Source organism: Leptonychotes weddellii, chromosome 16, assembly GCF_054177405.1.
Source record: "Leptonychotes weddellii isolate Sample4059 chromosome 16, ASM5417740v2, whole genome shotgun sequence".
NCBI classification, from domain to species: domain Eukaryota; kingdom Metazoa; phylum Chordata; class Mammalia; order Carnivora; family Phocidae; genus Leptonychotes; species Leptonychotes weddellii.
Genome location: NC_138384.1, coordinates 15,994,707 through 16,006,694, shown reverse-complemented (window position 1 = coordinate 16,006,694; position 11,988 = coordinate 15,994,707). Strand labels below are relative to the sequence as shown.

Genomic DNA, 11,988 nt, shown 5'->3' with positions numbered 1-11,988 from the left:
TGGGAGGAAACTTGGAGGTAACAGGAATTATGGAACCCCTATTCCACATCCTGATTCTAGCAACTGCGGGTAGCGGCTCACTGGGCGGGAGCAGCTTGAAGCGGTTTGAAGCCGTCTGCCCCCACAACGCCGGAGGAAGCTGAGGCTGAGCCCCGCCGCTCATTGGCTGTGGGCCGCAGGTGTAGCCTCAGCCAATCAGCGGTGCCGGGGGCGGAGCCTTCCAGGCTCACCTGGCGGCCGCGACGCAGCCCAGCTCATTGGCGCCCGGCACTGCGGAGCACCTGTGAGTTCGCGGAAGTCCTGCCGTACTGTCGCCCCGCCAAGCTCCGCAGGACCCGACCCCTGCTCGGCCCGCCATGGGCCCTCGGTACCCTAGCGTCTCCGCGCTCCTGCTGCTGCTACAGGTACGTCGCGTCCCTTTGCTTTGCGGGGGACGCCTTCCGGCCCCACCATCACGCGCCCCGGCCCCCTTCCTCTCTATCGTCGGCCCTTCCTCTCTCCTGTCGCCCCCTCTTCTCCCAAGAAAGTTTAGTTTCAAGAACGGCCTGGAAGCTGCGCCGCGCTCTTGGGCTCCGCGGAGGTGGGAGTGGGAGCGGGTGGAGAGCGAGCGCGGCTTTGCCCACTCCCTCGCGTGAATACTCGAGCTGTCGGGGGGGGCGAGCCTCGCTGTGGGCCTGGGGGATCCCGGGCTGGCCGCAGTACGGGCTAGGGGCGGGCAGTGGGGGAGGGGCGTGGGGGGCCAGGATACAGAAAAGGGGAGTCCCGGTGCAAGTCAAGGGGAGCCAGGAGTAATGCGGACGACCCCTGAGGTAAGGAAAGGGAAATCAATAGAAATAAAGGCATCTGCCGTGTAAAGAAAGGTTAGTAAACAGGTATGGAGGCTCCCCTGGGATAATAAAGGGCTCAAAGGTGTTGGAGCGCCCCTCCTTGTGAGGAGGTAGACTTGGGAGTGGGGACGTTCCCGGTGTGTGGAAAGTGAAGTGGGGAAGAGTAAAGATGCCTCCAGTGAAATGAAAAAGGAGACCGCAAGGAAAGGGGTGCTTGGTGGGGAGGCACGGACCCAGCAGCCCCCTTTCCCGGGAGTACCTGGGGGCTTGGCGGCAGCAGGTTTCGGAGTGAAAGAGTTTGGCGTGGCTGCCTGCCCTGGGGGTTGGGGGTGAGTGTGGCTCCCTCCCACAATGCCGACGCTGAGAGCGAGGGAGGGGAGGCGCAGTTGGTTTCGGTGTGGGCAGGAGGGGACAACCCCCCGCCCCTCCCAGGTCACCCTGGTTTCATACCTTTCCCCTACTCCAGGTTTCATCGTGGCTCTGCCAGGAGCCAGAGCCCTGCCGTCCTGGCTTTGGCGCTGACAGCTACACGTTCACAGTGCCCCGGCGACATTTGGAGAGAGGCCGAGTCCTGGGCAGAGGTAAGTCCTGAGCCTGGGAAGGGTCTGAGAAATTGCCCTTCCACGCCCCTGGGCAAAGCCCTTTTGTCCTGGTTGAAACGATACCCCTTTGGAATTTATACAGATGAAGGGATCTAAACCTTAACCAGAGAGGGCTACCCTTGTATGGTGATGTTGGGAAGGGGGCACTTACTTAGAGGCCTTAATGTGTCCTATTTTGTCCTGACCACTTGAGAGACCGTCATTTCAGACTTCAGAAACCTGATGTATTGGGGGGGGTGGAGAGCTCAGTAATTCCCCTTTTGCAGATAAGGAAATGGAGGCTCAGAGGGTGGAGTCCACTTACCCAAGGTCAGCAGAGCAGGAATTTGAATGAGGCCTGACTCCAGGGCCCGTTCTGCACCATCTGGGTGCCCTCTCTTGGTTATCAGGTTGTGGCATTTGCTCAAAGAGGTGAAAACATTTCCATACAGGTACTATTCCCCAAGGAATAATGGTTTTTTAAAAAAGCCCAATAGCTCTGACTCAGGGAATGAAAAGGCACACAGTGTATTTCTGGGCCTTGTCACTGTGATAATCGGGATTATAGAGTTTGCTTTATTTCACTTCACTGGTCCCCAGGAGTGAGAGAGCAGGGGAAGCTTGTCTGTCTTCTGGTTTCACTGACTCCCAGATGCTTATTTCCTACCAAACGACTTCTTACTCTTGATTTTAGTTGATGGGGCGAGTATCATAACTATAAAACACTTTTTTTTTTAAGATTTTTATTTATTTATTTGACGGAGACATAGGGAGAGAGGGAACACAAGCAGGGGGAGTGGGAGAGAGAGAAGCAGGCCTCCCGCTGAGCAGGGAGCCCGATGTGGGGCTTGATCCCAGGACCCTGAGACCATGACCCGAGCCAAAGGCAGACGCTTAACGACTGAGCCACCCAGGTGCCCCTAAAACACTTTTTCAAGTGAGAAATCACAATTCCCAGAGGAAATTCACTGCATTTCTTCATTCTTTGGTCACGTGAAAACTGCAGCAATCATGCTGTTGTGTGAAGATTGTTTGAATTTTGGAAGTTGTTCCAACAGTGGGCGGCATTTTTTTTTTCAACCGAAACTGCAGCTTCATTGATTAAACATATTTGCTTTTCTGGGGCCTGCGTTGTGTGGCGCTCTCTATTGAGTCAGAAGGGAAGTGTTTGTCTGATTTTTCCAGTGGGTCTACCATTAGTTGATGGTTGATATTCTGCCCAGCCCCGTGCTGGGCACCCAGGAATGAATTGAAGAGATACAGGGACACTCCAGCCTGCTGTTAGTATGTCACATTCCAGCAGATTATGGAGAATGTCCCAGGACCCACTTAGAGGGCACTGTGGAACATGGGCATTTAGGTGCCAAAGAATGTGGGTGGCGTGGGATGTTTTGATGGCTATCAGTGGGCAGTGAGGACTGGCTTCTTGGAGGAGGCAAAGTTGACCCAGCTTTGAAGATGGAGGCAGGGTTAGAAACTGGGAGTGTGAGTGTTTGTGAGTATGGGTTGTCCAAGACAAGCTCCTGTCACTTTGTTTTCCTGCACCAGGACATTTGGTAGCTCCAAATGCGGGTTAGTCTGGCTTTTATTGCTCCCGCTCTGCCCCCCCCTCCCCCCACAAGCTCTTGGTCCGACCAATAATATTATTACATAATATAAATATTACCATTATTATTAATAGCGGCACCTATTCCTTTTGAACCAGACTCTGGAGCGAGTGTTTCCTTTTACTTAATTTTGCTTTATGAGGGTAGGCACCATTGTTCGTCGATTTTGCAGGGGAGGAAACTGAAACATAGCCTCTGGTCTTTCTCCGGTTCTCTCCCCTTCTCAATAATCTCAAAAAGAAAGATGGCGTTTGGGAGAGTTAGTGTCCGTTGTGAAGCAGGTGTTGTGTTCACTGTGTGCCTGAGAGAGCAGAGATGTTGATGCGGCAGGAGCCTGAGGAGAGGAGGTGGTGGTGATGGATCAGACTAGGGGGACGTGCAGGGGGTCTGGGGCTGGTGATCCTGGTGGGAGGGGCCGCCTCTTCGAGCTCCTTGGTCGTGTGGCTGGTTTCAGTTTCTTTCTATCCAAGACCCACCCCACTTAACAAATTTTCTGACCTTTCACTGTTTTGGGATTTCCTACCAATCCAGTGTAGAATTAGCCAATTACCGCAGGATGGGAGTGCCCTTCTGGTAAAATCACATGCGACCTCAGAGAACTGGCTTTGTGATTTTAAAAAGGCAGCTGGGAGTTAGGGTGGTGGCCTCACTCTTTGGGCCCTCCAAGGAAATGGAGGGATATGACATTAGCACCAGGTTTATTTATTTATATATTTATTTTTTTAAAAGGTTTATTTATTTATTTGACAGAGAGAGAGCAAGAGAGGGAACACAAGCAGGGGGAGCGGGAGAGGGAGAAGCAGGCTTCCCGTGGAGCAGGGAGCCCAATGCGGGGCTCGATCCCAGGACCCCGGGATTGTGACCTGAGCCGAAGGCAGACGCTTAACGCCTGAGCCACTCAGGTGCTCCTAGCACTAGGTTTAAACATTGGCTCCACAAACACTTTGCTTCACTGGAGGTTTTTTTTTTTTAAGATTTTATTTATTTGACAGAGAGAGACAGAGAGAGGGAACACAAGCAGGGGGAGTGGGAGGAGGGAGAAGCAGGCTTCCTGCCGAGCAGGGAGCCCGATGCGGGGCTCTATCCCAGGACCCTGGGATCATGACCCGAGCCGAAGGCAGATGCTTAACTGACTGAGCCACCCAGGCGCCCCTCACGGGAGTTTGAAAACAAGGAACCTGTTACTTTTTGTCCACCATTGGCCATAGAGTGTCACAAATAGGGTTTGACCAAACTCGGGACCCTGGGGTGGTTTGCTGGGGTGATTGTTGTGCTCTGTGAGATGGTTGACCCCACAGTCGGAGCCTTGTATTGATTTCATTGGTTTCTCTCCAGGTTCTAAAATGGAGAAGGTTTTAAAAAACAAGTCACTATAAACTGGTTCTCTAGAATTTCTGTTCATTTTTCTTTTTCCTGGCACAAACTGGTTTGCGAAACCCAGGCTATTAGACAGTTTGGGATCTAAGAAGTATCATCATAGTGCCCTCTGCTTTAAGTTGATTGAGGCGTGGGGGGAGGAAAAGCAGGTAGGCTTTTAAACTGATGGCTTCATTGCTTTGCTTCCTCTACCACCTGGTTTTGGGCAAACAGGGTTTATGTTTTGGGTTTGAGCTCTGGCTGGTTGATGGATTGACCTAGCTCACAAGCACCCACTTGTGTGGATTAAATACATCCATTTCCCCTTTCTAAAAGATGTGCTGAAAGGTGGTAGAAACAGTGTGCAGACCTCCTAATTAAACTGGGCTTTAAAAAAAAAAAGGGCACCTGGGTGGCTCAGTCTTTAAGCGTCTGCCTTCAGCTCAGGTCATGATCCCAGGGTCCCGGGATCGAGTCCCACATCAGGCTCCCTGCTCAGTGGGAAGCCTGCTTTTCCCTCTCCCACTCTCCCTGCTTGTGTTCCCTCTCTCGCTGTCTCTCTCTCTGTTGAAAAATAAATAAAATCTTTAAAAAAATAAAAATTAAAAAAAAACAAATACAGAAACCTGCTTTGGGATCTCCCTTACATCATCAGATTCCCTCTCCCACCCCTCAGACTCACTTCCTCATTTCTCACTTCGGTGATAAAGCTTGGTGCTGCGCTCACTGATGAAGGAGACCTGGGTCCTCCTGTTCTTGTCTTTGTGTCTGTGAGAAGCCGAGGCTTCCTCACATGCGTCCTGTGTAAGGAAGTCTGCCTGCTGTTCCCCCGTGGGGCCTGCCGGACCTGCCCTGCCTCTGCCAGGTGGTTGTGGAAATCCCTGTTTGCTCTCCGGGGCTTTATATTGGGTGAGTCTCTTCTTCCGAAATGCTCACCTTGGTGTCTGTTACACATTCCCTTCCAAGCGTAGCCCCAGATAAGCCAGACGCTGAGGCAATCAGCTTTTACATCTCCCAGGAGCTGCCAAAACCCTAAAATCCCCGAGAGGCACCTGTCACAGTTCAGACTTTCTGGGTTTCCACTCTGCCTCAACTCCCATCTCCTTTCAGGGCTTTGGGCTTTCAATGAGGGGAATGAAGTCTGTATTCCTGGTCAGGATAGTCTGAGTAAGCACATGAAAGATCCAGGTTTGGGGCGCCTGGGTGACTCAGTCGGTTAAGTGTCTGACTTGAAGCTGAGGTCATGATCCCAGGGGTGGGATTTAGCCTGGCTCAGCCGGAAGTCTGCTTGTTCCTCTGCCCCTCCCCCTATTTGTTCTCTCTCCCCGCCCCCCGTCTCTCAAATAAAATCTTTTTTTAAAAGATTTTATTTATTTATTTGACAGAGAGAGACACAGCGAGAGAGGGAACACAAGCAGGGGGAGTGGGAGAGGGAGAAGCAGGCTTTTGGCCGAAGCAGGGAGCCTGATGTGGGGCTCGATCCCAGGACCTGGAATCATGACCTGAGCCGAAGGCAGACGCTTAACGACTGAGCCCACCCAGGCGCCCCACAGGTAAATAAAATCTTAAAAAAAAGAAGATCCAGGTTTGCCTTTCAGCTCCTAGCTGTGTGACCTTGGGTAAATCACTTTACTTCAGTGAACCTCGGTTTCCCCGTCTGTGAATGGGGGGAGGCAATAATACTTAGTGGTTTGTTGTGAGACTTAAATGTGTATGTTCGTTTATTTGGCTAGGCAACAAATAAGAGTGCCAGCACTGGACTAGCCTCTGGGGTTACAGTAATGAATAAAGCCGATGTGAGCTGAGCATAGAGCAAGTGAGATGATGTAAAGAAACAGGAAAGATTCATTAGATGGTGCCTCATATTTCTTAGGGACAGAGTAGGCACTCAGATATTTTATTTTATTTTATTTTTTAAGATTTTATTTATTTATTCATGAGAGACAGAGAGAGAGAGAGAGAGAAGCAGGCTCCCAAGGAGCCGGGAGCCCGATGCGGGACTCGATCCCAGGAACCTGGGATCATGACCTGAGCCGAAGGCAGACGCTTAACCATCTGAGCCACCCAGGCGCCCCAGCACTCATATTTTAAACAAATGATGAATTAATAAATATTTATTATCCCTCATACATTTTCTTTCCTTTTTTTTTTTTCTTTTCCCTCTCTCAAACTCTCTGGCCTCAGGCCAGCCCTAGATGTTGATCAAAATGGAGGTGAGTCTGTGAACTTTCTAAGACTCATGTGAGGGTTGTACGCCCTTCAGTGGTTCTGGAAGCTGGGCTACCTTGATAAGTGTGTCCCAGGGGTACAGTGTGCTGAGTGCTTCCCTCTCAGAGCCAGAGCACAGAGGTGGGAGCCCTCAAACCTGAATCTGGAAGAGGAAAGGCAGTCATTTTTAAGTGTTTTTTATCTTTGGTCAAAAGAAATCCTCCTGGTAGCCTTTCTTCCTTTCTCTATCTCTGTCTCTTTTCTTGCTAATTTAAGTTTACCTTTTATACATCTCAGCTCATGTTTGCTATGGTTGGGAGGGCTTTAGCCACCCACTTTTTGCACATTTCCTCTTCCCTTTCCTTTCTCTCATCTACCGCCAATCCCCACCCCCCACCCCCCACCCCCAGCCCACCCCCAGCCACAGTTCCATCATTTAGAAGGTTCTTGAGTCAGGCTGCCTAGATTGAATTGCCCCTTGCCGGCTGAGGGGATGTTGGCCAAGGACTTTACCCTCTAAGCCTTAGTTTCCTCATCTGTAAAATGGGCATAATAGTACCAGGTGCTCAATGCATATTAAATATTAAAGCCCCTGGACTATTTGGTGCCTTCTGTTTGAGCCTCTACCGTGTGTTTTACCTTTGGTTCAAACTTTTCCCTGTGTTCTTTCCCACCCAGTAAACCAGCCAAACCAGTTTCCTCACTCTCCCTGCTTCTGTGTTAAAGCAAACACTGCTCTGCAAACAGTGACTAGACCAAAGTGCCCTTTGCTAGGAAAGGCAGTTCTGTGGCGTTTTCTTGCTTGCCACTCTGCAGTGTACCTGGGTGGGGCTGCCTCTGGACCTGCTCATGAATACTGTTTGCAGTTGGAGTGGGAGGAGTGGGGCAAGGAGCAGCTGGAATGGGAAGATTGAAATTGTCAGCTTCTGTCTTGTTTTGTTTTAAATTTATTTGAGAGAGCGCTAGCGCGCAGGCACTCGAGCACGCTGCGCTCATGCAAGCATGGGGGGAGGGGCAGAGTGAGAGGGAGAAGCAGACTTCCTGAGCAGATCTCAATTCCAGGACCCCCCAGGATCACGTCCTGAGCTAAAGGCAGACACTTAACCAACTGAGCCACTCAGGCACCCCTTCTAATTTGAAAAATATTTCATGGGGCACCTGGCTGGCTCAGTTGGTAGAGCATGTGATTCTTGATCTCAGATTGGAAGTTTGAGCCCCACGTTGGGGCTTACTTTAAATCTTTAAAAAATAAATAAAATTATTTCATAATAAACAAGCTTTAGGATACTGTCTGTTTCCCCATTGCCAAAAATGCTATGCCCCAGCCCCTGAGATTATGGCTCACCTGCATGGCTAAGTATTGAATCACCTGGAACACTTCAAAGATACAGATTTGCCCTCCTGCAAATTCACTGAGCTTGAGAGTGGGGTTCTGGATATGGCATTTTTTAAAGCTCCCCAGGTTGCTGTTGCCACGAGATTCATTGCCCTGGACAACTCCAGTAGCTAGGGCAGAAACGTCGGATGAGTAAATGCCTGGTGCCAGCCCGGTGTATGAACATCTGGTTGTCCAGCTTAAGTAAGGCCAAGGGATTCAAGGGCACTGTGGATCCAGAAGGGATAAGGCTGGTCCTTCTGCCATGCGTGTGAAGGAGTGCTCTATGGGTGTGCAATGGGGCTGATGGGGTAGGAATGGGGGGACCCAGAGAAGTAGCCAATGCACATACCTCTCCCCACTATGTAGCCAGTGCTAGGGGTACTGACTTTAGACCCAGCCCTTGCTCTCAGGGAGATTGCAGAAATCTCTGAGAACCCTGCAGAGGGTAATTCCAGTACCTTTTACCTTCTGAGAAGGGCTGTGTGGTAGGGAAGTGTTCAGCGGTCACTTTGGTGAGTGAGAGGGTTTCAGCCAGACAGAGAAGGTGAACAGGCTCTCCAGGAATTGGAAACGGGGTGCTCAGAGGCATGGCGGGGCATAAAGGAGCCAGGCTGGAGCTGTGCTTTCTTGGACAGGGAGGGTAGCTTGCAGGGGAGGATCCCAGGATGTAACTGCTTATATAGGCTGCAGCCAGGCTATCCCAAGGCTTTGGACTTGAGTCTGCAGTTAATAGAGGGTTTTGTCTTTCTGTTTTTTGTTATGTTTTGTTTTTTAAGTCATCTCTGTGCCCAACGTGGGGCTTGAACTCACGACCCTGAGATCCAGAGTTGCATGTTCTACCCACTGAGCCTGCCTGGTGCCCTGGGGTTTCTCTTTCTATTCCTCTCCCTTCCTATTCTTTTACTAGACAAATCATTCACTTGGTTAAAATATATATGTATGTGTTAAAAAAAAATACGTATGTGGTCGACAGTGAAAAAGTCTCCTTATCACCCTGACCCAGGAAGTAGCGTACGTGGGGCGACAGTCCTGTACTTTTATTCCCCAAAACCCACGCTCTCATAGTGCCCCTCTTGTGCCTTGTTGCCAAACTGCATCTCCAGTGGAACCTAAGTCACCTTTCCTAAGGGTAAGAAATTCCCTCCTTCCCCTTAGGAAAAGATGTCTTTATACCTTTTGTATCACTAATTTTAACTGTGATGCTGGAATTCAGCTGCTTCTGCGTTTGAAGGGTCTCTTGTCTTCCACATGTGTCTCCCTTTTACCTCCAATTCCAAATGAATGCTAGCTGAAGTGCACTTCTTTTCCTTTCTGTTGGTCTTCAGCTTTCTGGGTCTCTGAAAATGCAGTTCAGTTGGTATTCAGAATTAGGAGTTGGGAGGGAAAGTGTCCTAAACTAAGGTTCCAACTGGGACTCTTTCAAGGTGCGAGAGAGATCTGGGCCCGGATCCTTGTGAGCTCAGGTGTTATTGCTGGGATCTAATGGAGCCTGTCTAGAAGGGTTGAACCTGTTCACCATGAGCAAAATCATAAACTGTGGCCAGCACAGGACCCTGTGGGATAATTGGCCAAGGCCTAGATAATAATTAGTGGGCTTTGTAATTAGGAGAGCTTGTAACAAGCTGAAAGCCTTTCAGATTTATGGTACCTAGGCAAGTTGAAGGATAGGGAAAACACCTGTTTCTGTGGTTTGGCATTCAGACTCACTCATACACCTTTTCTGTTCCCAGAAGAGTTTTCGCAAAAGAAGTTTTAAGAGTGTCTTCACCTAAGTTATTGCAACAGCCTCCTTTCTTGTCTCCCACAACAGTGTTCTCTCCATCCAACAGCCACGAGTTACGGTTTTTAAAATTCAAGTTAATACAAATAGTGAATAGTATGTTGCACAACTGAAACTAATAAAATGTATGTCAATTATACTTCAATTAAAAAAGTTAGGGACACCTGGGTGGCTCAGTCGTTAAGCGTCTGCCTTCGGCTCAGGTCATGATCCCAGGGTCCTGGGATTGAGTCCCATATCAGACTCCCTGCTCAGCGGCGAGCCTGCTTCTCCCTCTGCCTGCTTTGCCTGCCACTCCCCCTGCTTATGTTCGCGCGCTCTCTCTTGCTCTCTCTCTGACAAATAAAATCTTAAAAAAAAAGTTAAAAATCAAAATCCACCAGTGGCTCCCCATTTCACACAGAATGTAAGTCAAAGTCCTCTCTATGATGTGCAAAGCTTCCATGGTCTGCCCCCCCCACAACACTTCCCCCACCCCTTACTGTCATTTCTTCTTGACTGTACCTAGAATGCAGCAGGCACACTTCTACCTCCGGGCCTTTGCACTGGCTGTTACTGCTGTCTGTAATACTTTTCTCTGATACCTGCATGGCTCACTCGCTTATTTATTTTTAAGTAAGCTCTGTGCCCAACGTGGGGCTTGAACTCATGACCCCGAGATCAAGAGCTGCTTGCTCTACTAACTGAGACAGCCAGGTGCCCCACGGCTCACTCATTTAGGTCCAAGTTTTTGCTCACATGTCACCCTCTCAGTGAAGCCTTTCTTGAAACCCTTGAAACTATTTGAGATAGTTACCCCTTCTCCTAGCACTCCCTTTCCTCCTCCTCTGCTTTATTTTCCTCTGTAGCACATTTCTTTTTTTTTTAATATTTTTTTTTTAAAGATTTATTCATTTATTTGAGAGAGAGCACATGAGAGGGGGGAAGGTCAGAGGGAGAAGCAGACTCCCCGCCGAGCAGGGAGCCCGATGCGGGACTCGATCCCGGGACTCCAGGATCATGACCTGAGCCGAAGGCAGTCGCCCAACCAACTGAGCCACCCAGGCGCCCCCTCTGTAGCACATTTCATCATCTAGCATGCTATGTATTTCACTTATTTCTTCTGTCCATTTTCTGTCTCCTTCCAGTAGAATAGAAGCTTCAGGAGGCCAGCGAATTTCATCTTGTTTAGTTCAGGCTGTATTGCATCTAGAACAGTGCCTGGCACATAATAGGTACTCAGTAAGTGTTGAATGAATAAATGAGGTTTCAGTGTGTATGTATAGATCTTAACATATTTTTTGTATTTAGAAACGATTCCAGGGCACTTTTGGTTTTAAAGAAAAGCTAGAACTTTGTCAGTATGAGCCATAGAAGGACACAAGGAGGGGATATTCACAGGGCATGTGTCTCTGCTTGGCACGCTCCAGCTTCTCTGAGCCCTGACACCCCTAGCGTAACCTTACCTAATTGTCTTGTCACAAAACAGCTTGCAATCTAGAGTCTAAAGGTCACAGGAGCCATTTCTGCCCCACACTTCTTGGTGTAAGGAAGCACCAGATCAAAATCTAAACAGAGATCCGAGTCGGCCGGAGCCATCTGTTTGGTTTCCTATTGTCTGGGTAACAACTTCCTTGAGCGAGACTCCTAGCTACACCCAACACCTTCTTCCTGGGTATCTACAAGATCCTTTAGGGCCATTAATTAAGACCTGGTATCCATTCTTCTGGTTCTTGGCAATGCACAGAAGCCTGGAAGGAACTTGTTGAGGGATGCTAAACTCCCAAGACAAAAACTTGAAGACATCTTAATTAGCTCATGGCCAAGATACATATCTCACAACTCCAAAATCCATCTGATCAATAAGTGTTGAGAAGGTGGGGCGCCTGGATGGCTTAGTTGGTTAAGCTTCTGCCTTCGGCTCAGGTCATGATCCCCAGGTCCTGGGATCAGCTCCCTACTCAGTGGGGAGCCTGCTTCTCCCTCTTCCCATCACCCTCCCCCCCCCGACTTGTGCTCTCACACACTCACTCACTCTGTCCCAAATATATTTATTTATAAATAAATCTTTTTTTTTATAATTTTTTTTAAATGTTTTATTTATTTATTCATGGAAGTCAGAGAGAGAGAGGCAGAGGTAGAGGGAGAAGCAGGCTCCCCGCCTAGCAGGGAGCCCGATGCGGGACTCGATCCCAGAACCCTGGGATCATGACCTGAGCCGCAGGCAGACGCTTAACCATCTGAGCCACCCAGGCGCCCATTTTTATAAATA

The 11,988-nt window shown here is 49.3% G+C and overlaps 1 protein-coding gene across 1 annotated transcript in view; it reads left to right on the top strand.

The window, feature by feature from the left end:
• Positions 1–241: 241 nt before the first annotated feature.
• The window catches only part of CDH1 (cadherin 1), an 81,502-nt gene continuing 69,755 nt past the window's right edge, over positions 242–11,988 (top strand). Inside the window, exons 1-2 of the mRNA XM_006730078.3 lie at positions 242–404; positions 1,294–1,408. Coding sequence (XP_006730141.2) covers positions 357–404; positions 1,294–1,408 — 163 coding nt within the window. The 5' untranslated portion in view covers positions 242–356. The remainder of the gene's footprint in view (positions 405–1,293; positions 1,409–11,988) is intronic.